We start from the raw sequence: 26,106 nt of genomic DNA on the forward strand, positions 1-26,106 counted from the left end.
TCTCTGTTGCTGGTGCTCTCTGAAAGACAAACTGACATATTGTAATGAGGAGATCTCACCAGTCCTACCCCAGGAATGGCACAGATTCCTCTTCCTCAGGTGTGGCAGCGGTGTGAAGGATTATAAAAGAGTGTGTTCATCACTGCACCTTGTACCAGGAGGGCTCTGATTCTTACTGTAATCAGGGACAAGCAGCAGTTGATCCATGAGAGAAAAAGGGATACTGAAGTACATTTCCTCTGGAGGTGGCCCTCATGCCTGGAGATGCAGTCTTGTATCCCATCTCCTGGAAAGCAGAGACCAAAATTTTCCAATGAGCATAAATCAACTTCAGTCAAAGCATCAGTAGTGACAGATGTTGCACACACAACTTCAGCGATTACCCTTGGGGCACAGAGATAAAAAGGACTGTAGTAGGAATTACAAAAGTAGTGTTGGCTCAGAATATGGGCAGAATCTGCGATCAGATGAATTTCTGTAGGTCTGCAGTTAAATGTCTGAGGGATACTGCCCTTGGTGGGCTGTTTCCCTCCGTTGCACTGGTCAATGAAGACAAAAGATGCTGACTCACCTGTTATGTTCTTGGTGGAGGACCTGGGGCATCATTTCCTTGTGCAGTTTTCCAATTTATTGTGCACTGAAAAAATAAGAAACTGAACCCTCACTACAGGGCAGTCCTGCTCTGGATGGTCTGTCCAGAAGGTACAGATGGAACACCGGGAACATTTGTTGAGGAATATATTTAGTGCAGGTGGCTGGAAAGTTTCTTTAACACATTGATGTGAGTGTGTGCTGTACATACAGTGGTGGATTGAGGCGTTGCTTTGGATGTTTGTTATGTGTCACATGCCACATAGGAAATGTTTCAAGCATTACACTGAAGCTTTAATACTAGCCATCTGCTTTTTGTTAAATATACTGATGTTTGTTTGCTCATGTGCCAGTGTAATGAGAGATCCCAGAATACATTTTTTCCTGCCCATTATCTCGTGTGTTGTGTAAACATGTCACAGTCTATTTGAGATAGGGATCACAGGCATGATATAAACTGCTTGAAGGCAGGTGAACTGCAGTGGAGGAACGATTTCAGCGTGTAGCTGAACCATGAAAGGCTGACTGCTGCATTTACTTGTTAAATGTATAGCTTAATATCCCTACATGGGAAGAGAAAACCATTTCTGATGCACTTTCTGTAAGGACACAGAACACGTAATGAACTTCACAGATGTTGCAGATGTTTACAAAGAAAGCAACTCCAAAATCTGTGCTAAAATTTTCACACTGGGACCTGGAAGTGAACACGATAATGCTGCAGCACACATGACAGTTATTTATCCCTAGTTTTCTAACAAAAATAAGATGGCTAAAATGGCACACTGCTGGAGGAAAACCTTGAATAATACTACAGGGTAGCATGGGGTTTGGTTATTGATAAATGAGTCAATAGAGTTGTATTTCTGTAATGAAGTAAAATTGCTTTAAAAGCAATCAGTGAAGCGTACAATTGAAAAAAAATTTCAACTTTTTCTGCTTTGAATTATTGTTTATGTCATTAATTGTAGCAATTAAAATCTGAAAAGTTGCATTTTTTTTAAATGATATCACTAAAAGGTAAGTAGAATTTTTAGGGAAAGGGTTTATTCCACTCTTTTCTGTTTTGTATATATTTGTGTAACTTAAATCATATTATTACAGCATTTTCAAAATATATCAGAAAATAGAGAAGCAGTTGATTACTCAAGATTACCTTTACGTTTTGGATGATTTTTAAATTGTATTTCAAAGTGACATACAAAAACATTGTTGCTAAATGATTTGATTTTTCCAGAACAAACAACTTTGTGCTCTTCAGTCTTCCGTACCATAAAACTCATGTTTTAAAACATTCCAGTTGTATTCCCAGAAGGCACTTGCTAACCCATTTGAATGCCAGTTGTTACCATTCATACCTCCTTTCTCATTAGTAAAACTCTCTTAAATGAGGTAATTGGCAATCTCAAGGTACTTTTTAAGAGCCTAGTGATGATATGAACTATTCTTGGATTTTCTTTAATAGTTTGTAATCAGGTCAAGAATCTGCATGTATTACAGAGCTGTATATTTGAATCCCTTGGAAAATATATCACAACTGCCTCAACTAAGTGTTTATGAACCTACTGTAAAACATATGAAATTTTAGAGACCTTTAATGTAGGCAGATAAGGATTATCAGATCTGATTAGCCTTTGCATAACCTAGTTCTCCCTGTTTTCTGGTAATATCGACATTATAGTCAGAGGAAGACTATATGGGAAGAAACAAGAGAAGGAACTTGAATTTGTTCAATATTATTTTTATAGAGGAAACTTATTTCAAAAGCTCTGCTTGTCTTCTGCTTTGGCAGCGCATTTGGGACTTTCAAACATGAGCGTGGTGATCTGTGATCAGAGGTCACACACAGAAGTTTCTGAAACTTGCCTTTAAACTAAGTACGTGACTGAGTAATTTGTTTAATCAGAAGTGTGAAATTGATATTTCATTGTCCTACCTTTTATCCTGTCTGATCGTGTAAATGTCCCACTTCCTGGATTTCTGCAGAACAGTTTCTTCTTCTCTAATCTGTCAAGGTAAAAAGTGCTGCTAACCAAATCTGGAATATCTGAAGAATTATTTATCAGTGAATTAATTTAGACCATCTTGTCTGTTCATTCCATTGATGGCTCTGGAGTCATTAAACCATGCAGTGACTGAAGGTGCGAATTCAGACATAACAGTGTGACTTGTCTTCACTGTGAACTTTGCCAGGTCCCCTGTGTAAGCAGCACAGAGACACATTAGATGACCTGATCTAATTGTAATATTGTGAATGGAGTAATTGCACAAAGCAGAAAAATAGCATGGCTAGACAAAGATAACTTTGTATCAGGCTCTAACTGTGTTAATAAATGAGGCTGCCATGCCATTATTTCATCTGTTACTGATCTACAACGGGACCAGTGGCTCTCTGGGCTGTGCAAAGAAAATGACTAATGGACAGATACAGCATGAAAACAACTCCTAAATTCCTCTGGTTTAGAAGTAGCCTTCTTAAAAGATACAGTTTGATAAAGATCCTGTATCACTATTTGACAAACGCTCCTGAAGATACGTACAGATATGTTTGGTATTTCACAGAGGGATGCTATATTTGTTTTTGTATAACCAGTAACAAGGGCAGAAATGGTTGTGCTGGAAAGATTACAGGGTATTTTGGGTATTCAGTTACACACTGCCTTTCTCTTACATTTGCTTCCCCTTGCTCCTGAGCACACAGTGGTGAAAGCTCAGTGCCTAGGGATGAGCAGCACTTCGCCCCAGTGTTGCTCAGAGCTGTGCTGGAAGCAGTTGAACCCCAGGGAGCACAGCTCTCTGAGGAAGTTGTGGCCAGTCACCAAACTGGCTATTTAAAAACAGCATCTTGCAAGCAGTTTCCTCCCACTCCTGTTTCTCTTCCCGTTCACTCTGCTGGGTGTTTGTTTCAGTGGAGCGTTATTCTGCTTCTCTCTCATTGCTCAGGATCAGCAACCAAACCTCTGCTCCCCGTCTGTGTCTGTGGGAGGTCCTGTTCTTTCTGATAATTTTTTTAATGAATTTGAATCATATCAGCCGAGGTTAAAAGGGACCTGATATCTTCTTGGGACATATTATCTTCTGATAAGCTCCCACATACGATGTCCATGTCTTTTACATAACTTTATTTTCTTAGCAGTAAAAAAATGTAATCATCTCTTAATAACATTGCTGATTTCTAGCACTTCATATAGAAGGACTATCCTATAATAAAGTGGCATTTTTGTGAACCTCATCATTTTAGAATAAAGGTAAGTATTAAAAACTGCTGCCTGTCTTATTTTTGTTTTCTTTTTATTTTACTGTTTCCTCATTCCATGTTTTCTAGGCAGCCACTGAAGAACTCGGTGTACAGGAGCAGGCAGTCTCTGAACAGTCCTAGCCCAGGAGAAACTGAGATGGATCTTCTCGTGACCCGAGAAAGGCCTAGACGTGGAATCCGTAACAGTGGATACGATGTAAGTTCATTGGATATATGCAGTGAAATTTTCTCTGCAAAGTCTTAACTTACTCCTAAACCCGGGAAACTATTGATAAGCCACAAAACAGATTGTCACGGGATATTTAGTGTTAGAGGACTTTATGTGCACTCAGCAACCTGAAAAAAAGCTCAGGATGTTCAAAACGCAGGCTCTTTCATGTGCTTTATCACTGTACATCATTTTATGGTCTGAAATGCAAGAAAGTATTTGCCCTGAAACTCATTATTTGCCAAAATGCTGTGTTTTGAAGTTAGATAGTTCTTCTAAGTGTGCGGCCACTCACATGACTGAGCTTTTTTCATGGCAATTAAAATCCCCTGTTTGTTCTGAAGAACAGCCTGAAGCTGTTGAGTCAGAAGAATGAACAACCAAATTTTGGGAATTTCACCTCAGTCCTGATGTCAATGTTTTGTGGAAATCCCTTAGGGACAGATATTGTCCTCTTGCTACCTCAGAACTGGGAGAGTTTTGCATAGGTAAATGTCAAACCCAGCCAGAGGAGTTGCTGCTTTACGGTCCAAGGAGCTCACACAGCCAGCACGAGGCAGATGAGTTGTCTTGTGCAGTCTCAACATACACTGGGTACAACTTGGCACTGTGTGCACTCACAATGAGGACAAAAATAGGCCCCACACTGGGGTAACGTAGAACTTTTCAATCCTTTGTCACGTGTACAAACTGCTGTAGCTCAGCCAGCCCTGAAGAGCAGTCCCCAGAGAAAGCCTAAACCATTCTGGAAAGCAGGGAAGTTCACCTGTGGCTGTTCATCCTCTGAACTCTGTAGATGACAAACATTTTGTGTGGGGCTTCATTGTCAACCCTCCCCCCCCGCCGCTGCCAGGAGCGTGTTTTTACCAAGGTGAAGTAGAGTGCCAAGGTCAGGGGATGTGTTCAGGGAAGTTTCACTCTTTTAGAGAATTCTTCAGGGCATGTTGTGGTTGTCAGATTTCTTAAATGATTTTCTGCATTTGGACACTTCCCATCAGACAGCAGGAGTCATGTTGGGCCACGTACGTGGGATGACTGGTTCACTGCTCTCTGAGGGATTAGAATACTAAGCTAGCAAAAGCTAGTTTTTCACAGGGGATGTTTTCCTGAAATCAGTGTTGAAAACATTCTGAGAGGGGCCATGGCAGCAGATTTTAATAATATATTTTAGTATATTGTGTATACTATATGTAAAATGTATTTTAAAGGAAATTTGTTAAAAACTTTGAAAGTAGATTAATGAGTTTATGCGGATTCTGAAGTGTCCTGCAAGTATTTGCAAACTCTGAGATCTGTGCACATCACAAAGAAAATTTGCTTTTACCTCTCTTTTAATGCTGCATTTTGGGCTACCTGCCCCTGGCACAGTCTGTTTAACTGATATGTTACATAAAATCCTTTTGCCCAATGCACTGCAGATTCGCTGCAGTGCACCTCTCCTAACTCGGAATGTATTTCCTGTCTGAAAGCAGAAAAAATGCCACAGGGAAAATGGGACAGGATATTGAAATTTAGTTCCCAAGCCTCAGCCTGCAGCGTGGGCTGGTTTCCCTCACTCCTGTTTGAGGTTCCTCAGAGCTCTGCCGAGTGTCTGACGGGCTTCGTCTCCTGGGATACTCATGGGTGGGCACTTAGAGCTGTATTTATGCACGAAATTCATATGGATCTCACCAGTGGTGCAACTAAACACCTCTGTAAAGCTGACCTCTGAAAATGGGTGAGGAAGGACTCTGGTTTGAATATAGTAACACCTGGTACCATTTTTTGACATCCAGTTTGTCCTTTTGAAGGTTCCAGCCTTCTCAGACTCCTCTAATATCTTCCTTCCAGCACATGTTATTTAGCAGCAAGTCCTGCCAAAGAATAGTGAAATTTGCATTTTATAAGCAGTTCCAAATAATTAAGTTTATGAATCAAATAGCTCATGTTGTCTTTGTGTCCTGAGATTTTTTTTTCTAGATTAAGAAATGGATTTTTTTGAGCTGTTACCAGTACACCCATGTTGTTGTGTGTGTTGAGGTTTATCTTCTCAACAGTGATAATTTTTTTTAAAGAAAAGAGATTAAGATCCCCCAGATTCTTTGAGAAAACTCCTTAACAATTATACGTACAACCATAGGGTTCCCCTTCAACAAAAAATGTCTAATATTTCTATTATGGTTTTCTAAAATACTTCATTCATACTTTTCTAAGAATACTTCATTCTTTCTAATTGTTTTTCGTGATATTTCTCTGAATCATGGTTCTGTTTCTCAGCGCTGAAAATTGCTAAGGATATGAACATAAAGATATAATATTCTATATATGTCCATATGGAATATGTAGCTTTTTGTATTATTTTGGCACGTACATTCTGCTATTTCATGTTTTCAGTATATTATTTGCCTTTATAGTGTCTTTTATAAATGAATTGTTATTGAACAGTATCTATCTTTCAATTTTAAAGAATCCCAACAGGGTTTGCTATCATCACCTTCACCTAGGAATTAGATTAAGAAGACTTTATTAACATGTTTATTATTTTCAACATGTTCAGAGACAACTGTGAGTAGACCAAATGCCATAAGGAAAGACTCTAGAACCTCTAGACTGCTGTATACCTTAGCAGAAAATATTTAGGCTGGTTTTGCTGTAAAAGGAAGAAAATGACCCTATTATACATATCCAAGAGACCTACATAGAAGAGAATTCGCTGGCATAATTTTGTTGACTTAGCTAAATTAATGCAATGCCTCAAAAAGCTCATGGATTAATGTTCACCTAAGGAATTTTTCTGATATAGTTGCAGCAGCAGAATTATGTAAGTGTATAAAGTCTGTCTCTCAGTACAGGATTTTTTTTTTCCTTCTTCATGTAGCTCTAGTCCCTTCTATTTTACAGTCACTGTGTATGAACAATATTGTGATTTTTTTGTAATGGTTGCATTAGCGAAAATGGTGGCATTATTTATGATACATATGTGTTTCAGTAAATAGGAAAGCAAATGGCATGCATCAGAAAGTGATAGGGTGAATTGAAATAAAACTTGAGGAAAAGGAATGATCACCAACCAGTCTCCTCCAAAATCTTCCTGTCAGCTTTTATGTTGATCAGTCAAAACAGACTCAATGTTGACTGCTAATATGCATCTTTTATTCGTACGATATATTTTAGACATTCTGTTGAGGTCTAATGGCTTCACCATTAGAAAACCTGATTTATTTCATCGTTGGGTACTAGTAGGTCTCTTGTGGGATTCCACTCACTGACATTTTTACAGGCATGAGGAAATAGAAGTACAGTGGTTATTAATCACCCAGTTGGGACAGGGTTATTTTAGAGGCTCTTTGGCTGCACTTATACAAACTACCATTGCATTTTATAGTCTGGCTTCTAAAATGTACTTGATTTTTATTTACTGTAACAACACAAACAACAGTGGAATCAAAATGCAGGAAGAAAATTTAGGGAAATTACTTAGTTGAAAATTTCCTACGAAGTTTTTTCGTTCACTTTGTGCAGTTACATTCTCCCTCTCCCAGTCTGACCTGTATATCACTTAGGAAGCCTGAAGTTGGGTTTGTAGTTTGGAAGTTGGACTAATATACACTGTATAAACATAACTATATAAACTATGTTTGAATTCTGACATGCAAATGATTCACTATTTTTCTGATTTTTCTTCTTTCATTTGCTGCTGAATTTTCATTAAATACGAAATATATACTTAAAACAGAGAAAATGAATGAATTTTTTGCTTAAATTTATTATCACTTTTTAGACTAGCAATGTAACTCTTCTCTGAGTGGCTGATAACAGAAGAAAGTCATTTTGACAGTTTCCTGTGAAAAGGAAAAATATATGATGATTGTCCTATAGCTTGCAAAAGGTTGGGGTCACAGTTGCTTACCTATTCAGATGTAGAAAAGCATGATTAGATGGAAAAAAAAATGCCACACTAGGAGTTACAGAAGACTCAAACCATCAGGATAGGGCTGGAATTTTTAGTAAGAACATCCTGTTGTATTCTTTTATTTGTGTCTATTTTAAACACTAGCACAGTTCTAACCTCATGCTATATATAGAAGACAGTACATATCCTATCGTTCATTCCAGTTATCCTAGTATCCTAGATGATACGAGGATAATCCTACAGATATTTAAAGATCTGTAAGGAATTGGTTGCTGTTTTAGGTTGCTGGTTTAAAATACATATTTTTAAAACTATGGGCTGTGAAACTAATCTTAGAAAATATAAATGGAGTGCGGTATTTCACTGTCAAGTTCTTGCAGTATGATGATTCTTTTCTGTCGTGGAGTTACAGGCAAAAAAATCGGGGAGGTGATTTATGTTTGTACTTTTCTGTACAGAAGGAATTACCCCAGGAGTAACCCTTCAAGTTAAGCTGCCCAATGTGCTTCATTCACTGTTCCCACGTTAACTTTGCATAAATATCTGTGTAACTCCTGTTTGGTGGCTGGGTGAGACGACCGAGCTGGGTCAGGGCATCCTCTGCAGGGCACAGGACCTAGTTTGTGATAGTTCATTGTTGGTGGTCCTCGCTGGGTTAGAAAGTTCAGGAAAACTGCTAAACCTTAATTCTTCTGAAATCTTAATGTGAGAGAATGAACAAAGAAATTTCAGTCTCTGTAGCTGCAATAAGCAGTCCCTTTGTGAGGGGTCCTTCATAGTGATGGTACTATTTAGGGAACCATACTCTTCCTGGCACAGTTGTGCTCCCATTGATACGACAGCTAAGAAAAGAATTTAAACATTAATTCTAATTGTTTTTAAGTGAGTCATTGACAATTTAATCTGCTACAGAGTGTCCCTGCTAGTATTCCCAGCAAACAATGTAGTATATAAAAGGCTATTATACTCCCCTGCATCATATCACTCCTTTCCAATATTTGTCGCGCGCCTCCACTGTCACAATTCCTGACTTTGTGTGTGTTACATCTGTGCTTGAGAATGTTTTGCAAAGCAGCACAAATACTGTCTTGTAAAGCTTTCTACATATACGTGCTTTTATTCCCCCCAACAGACCGAGCCCGAAATTATAGAAGAAACAAATGTTGACCGTGTCAACGAGCCTCGGAATTACAGCAGGTCCCGTCAGGCCAAAGGCCACTCGGAGACCTCAACTTTAAGTTCTCAGCCCTCCATTGACGAGGTTCGGCAGCAGATGCACATGCTCTTGGAGGAGGCCTTCAGCCTGGCCTCTGCAGGCCACGGGGGCCAGAGCAGGCAGGACTCGTACGGCTCGGCTCCACACCTGCCCTACTCGGAGGTTGTGACCAGCGCGCCGGGCACCATGACCCGGCCTAGAGCGGGGGTACAGTGGGTACCCACGTACAGACCAGAAATGTATCAGTACAGCTTACCAAGACCAGTAAGTGAAGCTTCTTACCGTGTTAATCCTAAAGGTATTTCTGCTCTGAGACGCAATTTTTTTTTTTAAAGTAGTTCCATTTACATGCTTAAAACCGGATCTGCTCATAACTATGATTAGTAAGTCATGCTTACCCAGACACATCTCTTGCAGCCACACAAGTACACCATAAAGTCTCGGTATCTGTTTTAGCAGCAAGGTTGTCTTGACTAAATTGTGCTTGAGAGAATAGGCTGAACTAAGCTCCAGGCTGTTCAACAGATCAAAAACTTGTTTGCATGTCTCTCACTGAATGCATATTAGGAAACAATGTGGTTTCACAGAACAGCTATGTCAGCAGCTGGGTATGAAACATCAACAGTTCTGCATCACTGGAGAGGTCCAGCACTGAAGAGCATCATTGCAAGAGAGTGAAACAAGTGTAATAGAGTGACCTGAAATGTGGGCTGTTACTGACAGTCTTGCAGTTACAGCTATTGGCTTGGGACTCTAGGGAAGATGTAATTCCATGGGTTTCTTGGTTGACCTTATAAGTCACTCTCTATCCTTCATTTTCTAGCCTCAAATTGCAGCTAGTCACTCTTTATCCTTAATTTTCTAGCCTCAAATTGCAGCTAACATGTCCTTACCTCTCAGAAGCAACAAATGAATTAACAACTTCAGTCCGTGGGTGGAAATTGTTGATGGAGTTTTATAGGTGCCTAGGCAGCAGCCACAGTAGCACTGTGCATGCTCATGGCTTGTGAAGCTGTCCCTGGTAGTTTCACTACATATGGTATTGTGAAACTCAGCAACATATTTTCTTTTATATCAGGTACAAATCTAAACCAGAGATGATTGCTTTCAGATGAGAAATAGCCCAACTAATAATATTAGTCTGAAAATTGTCCATTTTAAGGTGCAGGTTTTTTTGTCAGAAATATTTTTTTTTTTTAAAGATTGCATTTCAAATTGAGTCCCTTACTCTGGCTAGAATAAGATGATAATGCAGAAAAATGTCCTTGCTTCAAAATAACCATTACCATGGCTTCCTTCCATGACAATAAAAAATACATTAAGGGATGCTGCCTCTGAACTATTCTGAACATACTTGAAAGCCAGTGGCACTGCCTGCAAAGGTTCAGGCCAGTGCTATTTAAATCATGCTAAAGGTTATTTCTGGCATTTTGAAATTGGTCCTATGAACTTCATACAGCATATAATCATATTTTATGGTTAGAATTCAATTAAGAGCTCAAGAGACAGCTAATGGGGAGTCAAATTACTTCGACACTTCAAAAGAATCTTCATAAAATGAAATTAAAAGTATTATATGGTGAGAGGTTTTTTAAAAATGTAATAGACATACTTTTTTTGGTGAATGATTCACTGTTTTCTTTCTAAGACTTATTACTGTCCTAAATCGTCTGCATGTTTGGGACCTTTATGCATTTGCTTATCTTTCTGGCATTCTCAAGATAGTGTTAAATTCCCTGAAGATAGTTATCACCACAGATTAGGAGAGGCACAGGCTGCTGGACTTTGGATGAGGGCTGGCAACTCATAGTTTTCTGCATATCAGTTTCAGGAGCACCCAGCATTTTCTGGTTTGTTCTCAAATAGGGATGGAGGATTGTAATTGAAAATATCCAGCCAAGAGGTGCATGGGAAGTGACCTGTGGGTAGGAAAAACATGGAAGAATTACATCTCAGCACCTTAGGAGCTGATTGCCTGTCTGGGATACCTCTCCTCAGCAGCTCTGGGGGAGATGCTGTGATGGGGAGTGTGTGGGAGTGGGTTGGACAACATGTGGAGAAGGTGTCCAGACTCAGTGAGCTGAGGGGTGAGTGAGCAGCCTCTGACAGCTTTGGGGATGAGAGGTACCTGTGCACTGGGATGTTGTTACCTCTGCAAACCAAGAATTATTTATTTTTTGCCCTTTTTTAAACTTCAGTTCTTAGTGGCAATTAAAAGTCAACATTAACAATGCTGTTATAATTTGAAATATGGATTCAAGAACATTTTTCCTGCTTATACAGAACAAATTCAGACATTGGCTTTACTGCTGAGTCTTTAGATACCAGGCAAATATAAAAGTCTTCAGTGTGTCACTCCTTTCTGAGATCTGGCTCCTCACAGCCCAGTTACACTAGGCTAAAGTTTTTACAAGATCCCACAAACTTTCCAGTAACTTGAATGCACCTTTAGGTTTTATAAAACCTAATGCAAAGGCATATCATAGGTGATACAAGTGCTGCATAAGATTTCTAGCACAGACATGCTCTGTCTTTATCAAGCAAAAATGTTAGACAGATTGAGGCAAAAAAGCAAAATTCTGCATGCAAATCTCCACCTCAGTGTTGGCCTCTGTCCCTGAGTTTTTGTGCCATCTGCTTTCAGTGGTCCAGAACCCCTTCTCAAGTCTGTGTTTCTTCAGGTGTCCTCCAAGTTACGGATCTTTTGGTTTCTTGGCTAATCCCACCATCAAGCAGTTGTGTATCTCTCCAGAGTGTGCATGCATCTTCTTTTTCATTTTCCTTTTCCCTTTTGAGGCCTTCTGTGTGGTTTTTTTTGTTTGTTTGTTGGGAGTTTTTTTTTTACATGCTAATATTAATACCTAAATTATCTGTGACTCTTGTGAGGAAATGCCTGTTTCCCAAACTGCCCATTGGGTCACCTGTGAAAACAGGATTCCTTCTTAAGGGGCTCACATCTTCTCCAGACAGAGAAAAGCTAGTGAAATGCAAAGCCTTAGTGTTGTTCTGGAGCCTCCAAAAACATGCTGAGTAACACTTGGCTGAGTCCTTGTCATCCAGCTGGTATGCTGTGACTGGAGGATGGAGTTATAGTGTTGATTGTGTGGCACAAGCCAGCCTTGGATCTTGGCAGATCATATTACTGCTTTGGAAATTTGCTCAGCTGAGTCAAGCCAAGAGCTAAGGCCAGGGAAGAAAACCCTCTTTATTACAGGGCTGGACCAGTTCCCATCTCTCCTCTTCAGTGCTCTGGAAAGAGGAGTGAGAGTTACAGAGCTCTGTGTCCCAAGGTGAGATGTAGCACCATGAACAGACACTGATGACCAAGACTTGCAGGCTGATAATGTATCCACGTCCTCAGAGCTTCTCTTCATTTAACAGAGGTAAAGAGAGGTATTTTACCAAAATTCAGCTACTTTCAGTAACAGCTGCTAAGTATAAAACAGGACAGCTATTAAAGCAAAACCAAATCAATAAGTTTGTATTATTCCTGGATTGCAATTTCACAACCAAATTAGGTAAATCATTCAATGAGTAAACAAAGACACTGCTCAATTTAATAACCAAATTAGTCAAATCATTCAAAGAGTAAACAAAGACACTGCTCTTTTAATTTGCATGGTAAGATGTAAGGAGATGGATATTTCTGTAATTAAAATGCAACATGGAATAATTTCACCCAAGACAAGTCTGTAAGTTGGAGATGGTAAAAGTCTTTAAATATTGCAACCAGGGGAATGTAGCCTTAAAGCCAACTGCAAAGTTATTGTGTGCTGGCCTGTGAAGACAGGCTGAGAGAGCTGGGATTGTTGAGTCAGGAGAAGAGAAGGCTCCAGGCAGACCTAAGAGCCCCTTCTAGTACCTAAAGGTGAGAGCTGGAGAGGGATTTTTAGTAAGGGCATGGAGTGGTAGGACGAGAGGGAATGGCTTTAATTTGACAGAGGGCAGGTTTAGATTAGGTATGGGGAAGGAATTCTTTAGTCTGAGGGTGGTGAGGCACTGGCACAGGTTAACCAAAGAAGTTGTGGCTGCCCCATCCCTGGAATTGTTCAAGGCCAGGTTGGATGGGGCTTTGAGCAACCTGGTCTAGTGGAAGGTGTCCCTGCCCATGGCAGGAGGGTTGGAACTGGATAATCTTTAAGGTCCCTTTTCTTTCCTGCATCCTGACAGGTGGGACATTAGACTTTCATGGGTTGTAGAAGACAGTGATGCAGGTGTCTGCTGGTGGCTGAACTTTGTCTTCCAGAGGGTTTATCCTCCTGGGCCCAAAGGCAAAAACCCAAAAGATCCTTTTAAAAGGATTTTTTTTGAAGAGTAAAATTAGGAAAATCTGTGAAATCAGCTGGGTTGTGGATTTTTCCCCCCTCTCTGATTGGATTCGCAATGGTGTACAAATTTCAGTGAAGTGATTCTACAATCATACTGGTTAGCCAAGAACCTAAGGGCTCATCTAAATCTGCAACAGGACTCTACAGTAAAACTTTTATTTAATTTTGCTTCTGAACATTTTTTTCTGTTTATGTGTTGCATGGAAGAAAACACTAATACCCCAACCCATTGGAGAAATTCTAGAAATTTTATTGGAGTTCCCTCTCATAACCATCTAGGTGTCTGTGGGAGCTCAGCATGAGGACTGACTGTTCTCAGCATGCTGTAGCAGATCTTTTTACAGGATTTTTCACTTTAACAGGATTCTCTCTGCCCAGCCACTAGCAAAATATTGCCAGTCACTCAAAATTGTTCATCCCCTGTGTAAGCAGCAAAATAAACGCTTCGATTTTCTATTTTACTTTTTTCCCCAAAATTTTCAGTGCAAGCCGCAGCATATATGTGAACTGTGATCCCTTAAAATATCTCCTAGGATGTCCTTATGCCAAAGCACATCCACTAACACACAGAAGAGAAAACCCAGATCTACTCTGAGTCTCTGCCTACCCTTCTAAACAGCGTCTGGAGTCGCTTTCCACCCTGAAACATTATCTCATGTGCTGTTCCTTTAAAATAGAGGGAATAAAAAGGATTTCATACTTGGTACAAATGCATGCTGAGAGCAAGATGTGGGATGAAAGGCTTGTGGAGCCAGAAGGAAGTGTTCAGCCCAGCCTGTGAGAGCACTGCCAGCGTTTGAGGTGCAGAAGAGGCATTGCAGACCATTTCACATTCAGCACTATTACAAGAAATATAATTGAGGTTTTTCTTTGATGCAAATAACATTTGTTTTTTTCTTTACAGTTCTTTCATTAAAAATCAGTATGTCCTGGCTAAGAAATGTAGCGGTGCCTTTTGAGTTTTCTTTTTCCCTACCTAAATGTAGAAATTCTTTAAATATCATGGTAGCGTGGTGAAAGTAAATATTAGGAGACTGTAGGTGGCATGAAAGAAAAAATTATTTTCACAGACATGCCTTTGAGGGTTTCTACCCTGCTTTAGTAGGGGTGGCAGTGAGAGGAGGGAGGAAGATGCTTGGTCTGTATTGCTTTTCCCTTGGAGACACTGACATCAAAAGTCAGTGTTTGATAAATTACTTTTCCTCCTTGTTAACCCAGTTTTGCAGGTATTTGAGAATGAAGGTATTGGAATACGGTCTAAATGTGTAATTTTAAAAGATGATTACTGAAAGATAGTGTTTTCTGATACGTAGTGTGGGATTTATATTGCCAAATTCAAACCTAAATGTAGGTGTTAAGTCTGAACTAATCATATAAATCCTGTAGGCTCTTTCTACAGGCGGGAGATAGAGCGTGACTCATCCCATGGGGACGTGTTTTTAACTTTCTCTGCTGTTTCTGGAGGGAGTTTCTCTGGCTGAACCAGATACCTCTTGTTTAGAGGGCCAAAGTCCCACCACTGGCCTCTATTTTTTTGTCAAAATGCCTGTGTCTTGATAGTGGACAGGCATCTGTTATTTGTTATTGCTCTGATTTTATCTTTAATCCTGTGCATTGCTTTGAAGCATTGTCAAGAAAAGCATAATTTAAAAAAATCACAACCAAACAATGAAACAAACAACAACAAAAACCCCATGACCCCAAAAAACCCCCAAAACCCCAAGAAAACCAAAGTCTCACCCATCATATGCTGAAGAAAAGTGTCAAAGAAACACTAATGAGATACCATTCCTTCATCTTTAGGTATATTTAGCAAAATTATGGCCTCTAATCTATAGCAGTACAAATAATTTAGAAGGGAAACTTTGTCCAATCTGTCATTTCTTGAGTGCCATGGGTTTCATGCACATGATTACTCATCCCTCACACCTATTAGTGATGAAACTCAGAATTATTATGGGCAAGTTGCTGAATTTTGTGACTTAGTGGGTTGGTCCTGTGTTCCCCTGCATGAGTCTGCCTTTTCAGAACTGTTTGAGGCCTTTGTTGCTGTGCTAGAAAGTTACAGAGCTTGGGGGGTTTGTGAAGAATTTTCTTTTCATCTCTTGAAGGCTGAAAGGAAGAGGTTGAAATATGGATTGCTCACAGGCGGCTTTGCCTCACGACATGCTGTTCTGAGGATGCTTTCTGAATCTTTAAAATACTTTCTTTCTTCCTGGAGGAAGATACTGAGGTCTTTTTCCTGTGGTCCAAAACAGCTGTTGAGTCTCACATAGTCATAACACATCTGCTTTGCCAGCAGGTTACAAATGTCACAGAGACAGTATTATTTTAATTAGGCTTCATCTTGTCTCTGAATTCATTCGTTCAGGTTTTCTTCCACATTCTAAAATCACCAAAGCACTTTAAATTCTCAAATAAATGCAATTACTATTGATGCCACAAAAAGTTAGCTTCCTGTTGAAGGGCACATGGGGTACGTATTTAATTTCTGACTTTCTTTAGGTTTTTAATTTGACTGAGCTCTACTGGTGTTTCAGAAAATATTTGTTTTTCTCCATTACAGGCTTATAGATTTTCTCAGCTTCCTGAGATGGTAATGGGTTCTCCTCCCCCTCCTGTCCCTCCCAGGACGGGTCCTGTGGCTGTTGCCTCTCTCAGGAGGTATTTATCTTTTATTTTATTTTAGGTATGATCTTTAAAACCACTGTTGTAATAAGAACTGGGGCAAACCCTGAAGGGGCACTTAAAAAGCACTTATAAAGACACATTCATGAAATTAGAAACATGTTGGGTTTATTTAATTTCAACACAAAGAGAAATAACAATGAATTTTCCTCTTCTATTAGCTAGTCTGCTTCAATAATAGGAAATGCAGGCTGTGATTTCTTTTAAAGCATGCTTTGCCTCAGCACACATGACATATTGGATTGAGGGTGTGTGGTAGATAATTCACACCATCATTCTCCTGCTTTTCTGTATGGTAAGAGCTTGCAACAGGATAGGGGTGAATTGCAAGATGCTTCTCAGCACCCTCAGGTCTGGGGACATCTGCCCAGCTCTCAGATATCTCATACCTGCATATCTGAGCCCAAATATGTGCAAGAGCCTGATTGCCTCAGCTCAGCACGTGCAGTTTGCCTCTTCCTTGCACTAAGGCACTTGACTGAATGCATTCCAAGGAATTTTTGCTCTTCTGTGGTGGAGGAACTCATTTAGCCCTCAGTGCTGTGTTGGCAGGTCCGAGGCACCACGGGCCTGCGGAGGTCTGTGGAGCAGAGGCCAAAGGAAACATTTCTGAGTGGCTGGTTATGATACTGTAACTGCATCAAACTATTCAGGATATGGACATACTGAGCGTTGACATGTTCTTGTTCATCCATTACATTTTAACTCTGAAGCAGCTGGGACACACCATTTCCAAAGATGTTAGTACTTGCCAAGTGCAGCTAACATCATTTACCATAGTAGTCTACTACTACATGATACCATATCATGCATACTGTAGTGTTGTGGTGCTGCCTGCAGCCTTGGGTTGGTGAATTATGGTAAAGCTCTGGTTTTTGTGTTGTATTTCACAGGCATTTGTTTGAAGCAGCAAGCAAAGGCTCTGTACAATGGTAATAATGTGCTCTGGCAAGAGTGATGAGGCTAAAGAAGTTGTCTGCAAATTTCTCCAGACTTGCTGTTCTCCAAACTTCTGTCATGCCAGAGCAAAATTGGGTAGCTCATTCCCAGCTGGCTTGTCCTGCTGTAGCTGATAGGCATGTATGTGGCTATAAATCTCTTCTGTAGGTCAGAATGACTCAAGTGTCTATTTTTTTCTTTCCTAATGCACAGGTCTACATCAGATATTGGCAGCAAAGTGAGAATACCTGAGTCCAGTGGAGCAGATCAGGCCCAACACCATGATCAGACAGCTTTTGCACCTGGTTCGAGAGCTCCAATGTCTGTTGGTCCACTTGATCAATCAGCTTTTCACTCAGGTGAGAAAATAGTGCGGACTCAACTTGCAGCTTTGAGAGCCTTATATATGATTTTGGATACAAGTTGAATGCATGGGATATAGCAAATATGGATGATTATTTGGAGAAAGATGTGTTAGGTGGGGTCTCTCCTGGTGCAACTGAGAGAGACCTACAGAGGATTTCGTGCCTCTTTGTAAATGCAGCATCAGCTGCATCGTAAAATACTCACCCTGCAGAAGCACCAGGAAATGGTCTTTTCTGAAGGTGAGATCCAGCAATACTGTCCCAGATGTTCTTTGTTCAAGTATGGCATTCTGCTGGCTCCCTAACCAGGACTCTGAATTAAATAATCTCAGTAAAAATGTTCATCAGTGCCACAAAATCCAGTAGCATTTTTGGGGCTGGTGTAGAAGGCGTTGGTAGCAAAAGCTGAAGTGGGGGCACTGGGACTTCTGTGTGACTTGGATGTTTGTGTTTCACCATGTACAGACCAAGCAAAGTGGGAGAGAGAAATAATAGGGTTCTGAGGGGCATGGAGAGAGGATCCTTCCATTATTTTATCAGTCAAGAATATCAGTCCAAGTGCTTGAAAACAGAGGATGTACAATGGAGCTGTAAGTTATACTACCATAGGAGGCTAACTGGCACTAAACTCCGCTTGATGTGTCAGAAAAGGGGAGAAAAGTGGACATAAAGAACAGCATGTGAAACATTGAGGTTTTCTAACCTTTCTGTGGGATGAGTTTTATGACTCCGTGTTTCCTGTGGAGAAACTTAACCCCTGGTCTTGTCACAGCAGTGGGCTGCTGAGGGAGGCAAGTTGAAAATATGTGCTCCCTTCCCTTCAAAACAGAAGGCAGTGGTGCTTTTGCATAGTCGAAGTTTATTTCATCACCCCTCCTGCTTTGGACAATAAAGTTCCTGCCCAAATGCAGAAAATATTTTGGGTCTGAAAGTCCCGGTTTTAAAGGCCTAATCAGTTCCTGGTCCTTTTGATATGAATTTTGTTTATAAATGAATTGATTTAATAATGAGATTAAGCTGATACACTATTTTGATAGTATCTGGATAACAGCTGGAAAAATACTTGAAATAGCTCCTTCTTGAAGAGCTGTAGAAAAGAGCTTACAAAATCAAAAAGAATTTTACATTGTCAGTTCAAAGTTTTGAAATTAGAAGGTTTATTAGACATTGCTCTGTTAATCTGCCAGAAAAATGTCTTTCTTAGCTTCCTCAGAAGTAATAGTTATCTGCACTGTCTTCAACATCATCTACTGAGAATAATAATGTGGATATGCAAATGTGTTGTCAATTAATTAAATACAGTAGGTTTGAAGGATCCTACACTCGCTTATTGTCATCCCTTCTGGAAATGGTGCACGTGAATCTGAAAAGAGCAGATGCTCACCCTTTCATTTTAAAACATTTCAAGCTATAAAATATGCCACACTACCAAGAGCCCTTCCTGTATGTGTGCAGTAATATGATCTGTGGGATTTGCTTTTTTATCAGTTCCAGTGATGGGGAGGTTTTATTGCTGTGTGTTAAAAGCAGGTATGTTGTGCTACTGCTGAAGAGTGGCTGCATTTCAGAAGAGACCAAGTGACTTTTGTGTATATTGTGGAGTTTGCCAGAATAATTCTGGGAGTAGCTGGAGGAGACTTCCATGTATGACAGGTGCTACAAAAGGCTGTAATACAGGCAGGGAAAGACAAGGAGAGTTGTGAGAAATGTGCAACTGTAATGCAAGTTTTCTAATGTTCTGATATGAAAATAAGTTTTTGTTGTCTCAATACATGAAGAAACATTGCTGCAGGTGCTGATTTGGAATGTAAGGGTCTAATGTCACTCTCATGCAGCCCAACATGGGCTCTAAGATAATGATGTTGCAGTAATAATTTAAGATAAAGTATTACATCATCTAACAGTGATCATTTTGAATAATAGCTCATTTTTCTGTGGTTAAATTAAAAGAGTGTTTTGATGTAGAAGCCATGTGTCATGTGCATGTCAGAGCACCACTGTATTCTCTGTACATATCTGAAGAATACTTATTTCCAGCTTTGCTAACTCATTTGAAATGGCAACCCTTGTGCTGTTTATGACTTGGAAAGAACCAGGATTGCCCACAACTCTTCTCTCAGCCCACCTACCTCCTTCCAAACCAAGGGGCTGGAGGAACTGGGATAGAGGCCCTGTGAGATACCCTGCAGTGCAGGCATACATTGTAGATCCCACTGGTCCATACTAGTTCACAGTGCACTGCTTCACTGAGGGCTGACTCCAGCATCCTGCCTGACACAGGTGAAAAGGCACTATATCCCAAAGCCAAAATGAAAGCTTAGTCCCTAACAGTAGAAAACACTGTGCAGATGTAAAGCACAACAGATAAGTTTTTAGTCCATATTTTGGATGACAATATCTCTCATGGTTTCTTCCAATTTTTAGCTTGTTTTGGTTTTTTGTTTGTTTTTTTTTTGGGGGGTGTGTTTTTGTGTTTGTTTGTTTGTTTGGGGGGGTTGGAATTTTTTTTATTTGTTTGTTTTGGTTTTTTTGTTTGGTTTGGGGATTTTTTTTTTTTGAGACAGTGTTAGAACAGATGATAAGATGATATGTTTCTGCTCTGGAGAAAAATGTGCTACAAAATATATTTTTCTCTTGTTCGCATGCCTTGATTGCATCCAGAGCACTTCTGGCCTGGGAGTGCATGGGAGGTCATTGAGAAACTATAAATCTCTGAGTTTGTGGAGACTGCTTTGGGGACGGATGTCACTGGTTGAGCCTTTCTATCTCTGTGCATGTGCCCATGCAGTGTCTGCATCACCTATGAGAGCAGATAGCATAACCCTCTTGTAGATGGTTCAGAAGCAAAAATGTGCCAGGGCTGTAAATGACATTCTGGAGGACAGATAAAGATATTTGAAGCAGCCAGTAATTGATGCTAATTCAATTATACTCTGTGTGAATTTTAGGGGAATGCCTATATCTTGTGATTTTGTCAGCATAGTGGTATCATATCTTCTGAGAGCAATTAGTAGCAATATTCAAATGATGTGCAGTTGGAAGGGAGAGTATTTTCTCTGCATTGATTCCAGTACAGAGAATCTGTCCATCTATGTAACATTATGGTCCTTCCATTCCTCAGTAAAAATGTTTGAGTTGTACTTTGTTGTGTTCTTATGGGGTTTACTGCCCCTTCTTTCACAGAAAGAATGTTATTTTTGCTGTATTCTGTGAATCTGAAAAGTAAAATACATGTCCATGTATTATAACTGAGTACTCAAATCATACTGTACACGTGCTTTGTTTACTAACTGATAAAGATGATACACAGCTCTCCCACCCAGGATTTAGGGATGAGGATTTTATGACCTTAGTGTAGTAGTGGTACAGTTCTGGAGTCTGTCTTCACATGTAAATAGACAGTGGAGGAAGGAAGACTTACTGGACAAGCAAGATGTTTATATTCTGTTCTAAACTTGGCAAATACACAGGGTTATGATAGCAAATCTCAAGGGCAATAGTGGGAGAGCACATCTGGTCTTCCAGGCAGCCTGTGGGTAATCTCTGTAACTGCAGCAACAACCACATTGCCCTCTGCATCTCTGAGCCACAGGAATAAATCCTACCTGAAAGCAGGTGTAACCATACCCAGAGATTTGGCTGAAACTTATGCTAGGAGGGCTGGTTTCTTCCACTCGAATTGGAGTGTGAATTTTAGTGGGTGGCTTCCCGGACATCCCTATGCATGCATCTTGATGAAGACATGATAAACCAGATTTGGTGTCAACAAATTGCCTTGGAAATATTTATTTAAGTTGAAGCTGCATAGTTTATTGCAGTCATAGGGTGTTCCTGGGAAAGGAATTGAGCAGGCAGAACCTTGGTATATTTAGAGAAGCAATGAAGTTTCATGATGGAGTTGTTGGGAGTACAGCCTGCTAAACATATCAGTCACTCATTTTTGTAGGTTTTGTGCCTGGAGATGTTAAGAAAGATTGCATAAACCATGAAAAGAGAGGTGCATTATGCTAAAAACCATGGTAACAACAGCTAAAAACTGAATACAAGGAAGCAAATGTAAGGGGGGAAAAAAGCCTCTTCTCTAATGATTCAAAGTTTTGATGAAGATCAGCTGTTACGAGGATCAAGTCGTAAAGACTAAGTCCTTATATGTACCTGAAGGCTGTACAGGTTTATAAGGACAACTGCAAATCTTGCCTTCTCCAGTATTTCAAATCATAGAGATGATTTGAAGGAGCATCATAGAGATGCTCTTTTCAGAGAGTGGGAGCCTTACAGACAACCACTGGCGATCACATTCTCACAAAAAAACCCCCAAAACCCCAAACAAAACCCCCCAAAATTACCATTCAGTGAAGCTGTTTCACAGCGCTGTCTTCTAATTTATACCTGAAAATCTCAGCTATTAATCATGTCTACTCTTTTTTTTTTTATTTATTTAATAGGAAATACGGTACCAGCAGTGTTTGCCATACCAGCAGCAAACCGACCTGGCTTCACGGGCTATTTCATCCCGACACCACCCACCGCGTACAGGAACCAGGCCTGGATGCCCTATGCTGGAGAGAGTGAGCTGCCAGGGCAGTGGGCAGACTCTGTAAGCATCCCTGCTTTTCTGACTGCTTATGTTTTCTGTGATTCACACAGGAGGTGTTTTAAGCAATTCTTAAGTGGTCAGGAAAGAGTCTGATGAGGATAATTTTTCCTCGAACGGGAATAATCTCTAGTAGTGAAAAGTCATAGGAGAGGGCACAGATACTTCAGCTGGCCATCCCATGGACTGTGAACAAGGTCTTTAGAGAGTGAAATCATTCACTAGGTTAGGGTCAGGCACCTGTTTAAAGTTGGCGGGTTAGATATAATTTTTCTTTCCCAAGACGGAGGTTAAATATTTGGATAGACACGTGACAGGAGAGGGTGATGCTGCCTCTCAAGGTGGCCTTGTGCTGTTTGAAATTTGGGGAGCGTCTTTGCCTCCTGAAGGCTTCTCTCCAGACAGCCAGAACCCTAGCTCTGCACTGCTGCAACCCTGCTGTGCAGTGTTTCAAGTTCTTCTGCAGGCTGGAGTGACAGATCATAAATTAAATAATTAATTGCACAATCCTAGACTGGAACAGATGTAATTTTTAGCCCAAAGTAAACCTACATTTCAAAGAATTGAAGTTGGAACATCCTAAAATGAATTGCAGTAGTTTGTCATGTTTGAAACAATTTCTCAAATGTAGGGCTTTTTCTCCACTAGGGAAAAAAAAGATCAATTCTGCTGTTTGAGCTCACATCTGGTATTTATGCAGAACCACTTTGGCTAAAAAGACTGGGAGATAGATTCTATTTCCTTGTGCAAATCATTAACAGAATATTTTAGTGAATTGCAGTTGAAGGCCAAGTTGGCTTTGAGCAACTAAGCAAGAGACAACATGGTCACATAAATGTTCCTGGGGGCAGCTGTTTGTTGTCAAACTTTTATTACTGCTCCTGATGCCTGTGAGGAAAAGAATTCAGTATGACTTTGAGATGCAAGTCTGAATTTGTAGGCAGAACTGTCAAGAAAAAAAAAAAAGATGTTCCTCTGTAAGCTGAGCACACCTGCTGGAGTGCCCTGACATCTGGAGGCTTGTGATGCTGTTGTTTAGATTTCCTTCCCAGAGCTGCCTTTTAAAGCATGAAAAAGCCTATTTTCTTTTTTTTATTGTAGTTGTTTTGTTGTTTCAGGGTTTTGTTTGTTTGTTTGTTTTGTTGTGGTTTTTTTCATTTGTTTGTTTGTTTGGGGGTTTTTTTTGTGTTTGAGTGTTTTTTTGTGTGTGTATTTTTAACCTTACTGACATTTTAAATCCAGGAGGCCTGCTGTATCATAGCAATTTTAAAGTTTTACTTTAAGAACTAAAAAAGCCACAAAACAGATAAGGAAAGCTATTTTACTGTCTTCCATTCTTTTTCCCCTTTTGTATCCCTACTCTTGGCTGCAGTCTCATGAAAAAATAGTCAGATATCGCTTGCTAAAAGTGGAGACTGAAAACAAACTGGACAAAACTGGAAAACAAGTCTCCAGCTCCAAGTTCCTTCCTCTGGAAGGAGAAGAGTGTCACCTTGTTGTGGGTCTCCTTGTCTTCAGGGAACGAGGTGGCACAGTTAGTGCCAGTGGACTATATACAGAGGAATGGAGAGGGATGCAAGAATCTGTCTGAAAAATAGCGGTGACTATAGAATTCAAAAGAAACAAATGTCCCTTTAACTTCACTTACCCATCCCAGAGCTTTAACAACTTCTTATTTCTCAGACTTTCATCCCTCTAGTGGCATTGCAGAAGAGGTAAAAATGTAAACCCAAACCACTGCAGTTTCTACAATGAATTTGCATCTCCCAACGAATGCAATTCTGTCAAGAAATTGTCTTTATTTAAAAATGATTACTAGAGGAACTAGTGATAGTGTTAACGACATAGCATGGTCAGAAAGCCTGAATAAAAGTGAAAAGTATAAACATCTAAAGTAATAATCAGGGTTAGAATTTCTGGATGTGTCCTGGTTTCTGAGCCTTTATATTATAGCTTGATCACACTTCCAAGATTTTCTTAGAGTTAGCAAGAACAGAGGCTTAATATCTGTAAGAAGAAAATTAAAATTCTTTACTTTTCATGCATTTTTACTAGCCTGGACTGTTAAAAAGGGAACAGAGGAAACTTAATTTACTATAATATGTTATTTTCTGAGTTAAATGGTAAGTATTGAAGCACTAAGTTTTTTGGGAGAAGGCACTTACCTTCCAGACTGCTGGATACTGTTTGGTGAAATCAGTAACCTGGTGGCCTCTAGTGGTGTGTTCACATGTTGTCCTACTGAAATCATCTTTTGAATAATCTGTTGTAAACTAAACAGAGGTGCCTGCATCTAATGATCACTTTCATACCATGCCTGCTTCCTGTGTTTGACTCATCATTCCGTACTGAACGTGTTTGACATTCTCTTCATTGCTTGATGGATATCCAAGATTGCAAAGAGCATCTGTAAATCCTAGTGGTCAAGGCTTTAAACATAAAGCCTGCTTTAAAATTAAGGGCTCTTTTATACTCTTCTGGAAAATATAAAGACTATTTTTATTTAATGTGTTAAAATCTTCTGAGTCCTGTGAAGACTGGTATCGTGGTTCATGGATTTGTGGAAGAAATTTAATCTCACGCAGTGACTAAAGGGCCTACATTATTATTTTAGTTTTAGCTGGTGTAACAGGGGGCTGAAATCAGAGAAATTACAACAGAGTAAAACTGTGAATCCCCCATGTGATTCTTTTAAATGTAGCCAGAAATCTTGATACTTCTGAGAATCAAACATTCTTTTCAGTCTTGAGTTTCCAAGTTGGCATACCTGAGCTTATCTCCGTTGTCTGGATCTACTGCATTCCTACCAGGAAAAGTGAGACCAGAGACTTGGCTGACTTGGATTAGACAGTGGCTGCAAATCAGAAAACTCTGCTTTTCCGTTCCAGGCTTTTTGGTGTCCTGAAATGTAGTCATGCTGTCTGTTTAAAACTGAAATGTTCAGGAGGAATGGTAAGCAGAGAACACACTTTCAGAAAGAAACTTTTCCTTCTGACTTTTTGAGGTGATGATAAACGAGGACGTGCAGTGTTTCCCCTGCATGGTGGTGTTTTTGCTGCCACAGCTGGGAGTTGAGTACCTGGTACACGGACACGTGCATAAATGGCACGTGCCAAATTAAACATTTGTAAACAGAAGCTTAGGATTACGAGGTTTGCATTCCCTTCGTATGGTCCTGTCTGTTACATCTGACTCTGGCCCAGGGAGGTTTGTGCTACCTGGCAGGTGACACCACAGATCAGTTGTTCTCTATAATTTTGTATAATTACAATTCTCTACAGGTTCCACTTCCTGGGTACATCGAGGCTTATCCGAGGCCCCGCTACCAACACAACTCCCCGTCACGCCTCCCTCGGCAGTACAGCCAGCAGGCAGGCATGCATCCCAGCCTGGAACAGGCTCCTCTGCCATCCACAGCAGCTTCCCAGCAGAGCCTGACAGAAAACGACCCCTCTGATGCACCTCTCACCAACATTTCCACGGCCGCCCTCGTAAAGGCAATAAGAGAAGAAGTGGCCAAACTGGCCAAGAAGCAAACCGATATGTTTGAGTTCCAAGTCTAATGTCTTTTGTGCACAGTATCTGTACCTTGCAACCTGGGGTAGCCAAGGAAGTGACTGCTTTAATTTTCAGTTACAAACTTGCTGCGAATTGCGCCGAAGTAATGGCATTTTAATCTGTCTGAAAAGTCAACGCTATGAAATGACTTAGAGTAGAGCAACAGGACTCTGAAGATATGTAATCCTGCTTGCCAGCTAAGGAAACGCTGCCAGGAAGCTGTTTCGTGTGGATAAGATTGACCATATGCAATTGTTTGTCACTTAGCTCTTGTATTATGAGCCATCATCACCAGAGATGCTGCTGAACATGTCTGCTCCACACGATGTTTCATTTGCAGGCCCAAAGGCAGAGCTGCTGAAAATAACTTCTGCATGTCAAAGCTTTGATTAAAGAAGAAAATACCACAGAACGTGGTTGGCTAAAGGCCACGGTCGGTGTGGTGGTGGCCATGGTAATTGTTTGCTG

At 40.2% G+C, this 26,106-nt stretch overlaps 1 protein-coding gene across 1 annotated transcript in view; it reads left to right on the top strand.

Annotated features, from left to right (window-relative positions):
- The window catches only part of KIAA1549L (KIAA1549 like), a 128,326-nt gene extending 102,220 nt beyond the window's left edge, over positions 1–26,106 (top strand). The window contains exons 16-21 of the mRNA XM_027714515.2: positions 3,917–4,046; positions 9,083–9,430; positions 16,061–16,158; positions 17,335–17,480; positions 21,932–22,083; positions 25,362–26,106. Of these exons, the coding sequence (XP_027570316.1) occupies positions 3,917–4,046; positions 9,083–9,430; positions 16,061–16,158; positions 17,335–17,480; positions 21,932–22,083; positions 25,362–25,643 (1,156 nt within the window). The 3' untranslated portion in view covers positions 25,644–26,106. The remainder of the gene's footprint in view (positions 1–3,916; positions 4,047–9,082; positions 9,431–16,060; positions 16,159–17,334; positions 17,481–21,931; positions 22,084–25,361) is intronic.

This window comes from Pipra filicauda, unplaced genomic scaffold, assembly GCF_003945595.2.
Source record: "Pipra filicauda isolate LSUMZ 115617 unplaced genomic scaffold, ASM394559v2 scaffold59_size3379749_pilon, whole genome shotgun sequence".
NCBI lineage: Eukaryota > Metazoa > Chordata > Aves > Passeriformes > Pipridae > Pipra > Pipra filicauda.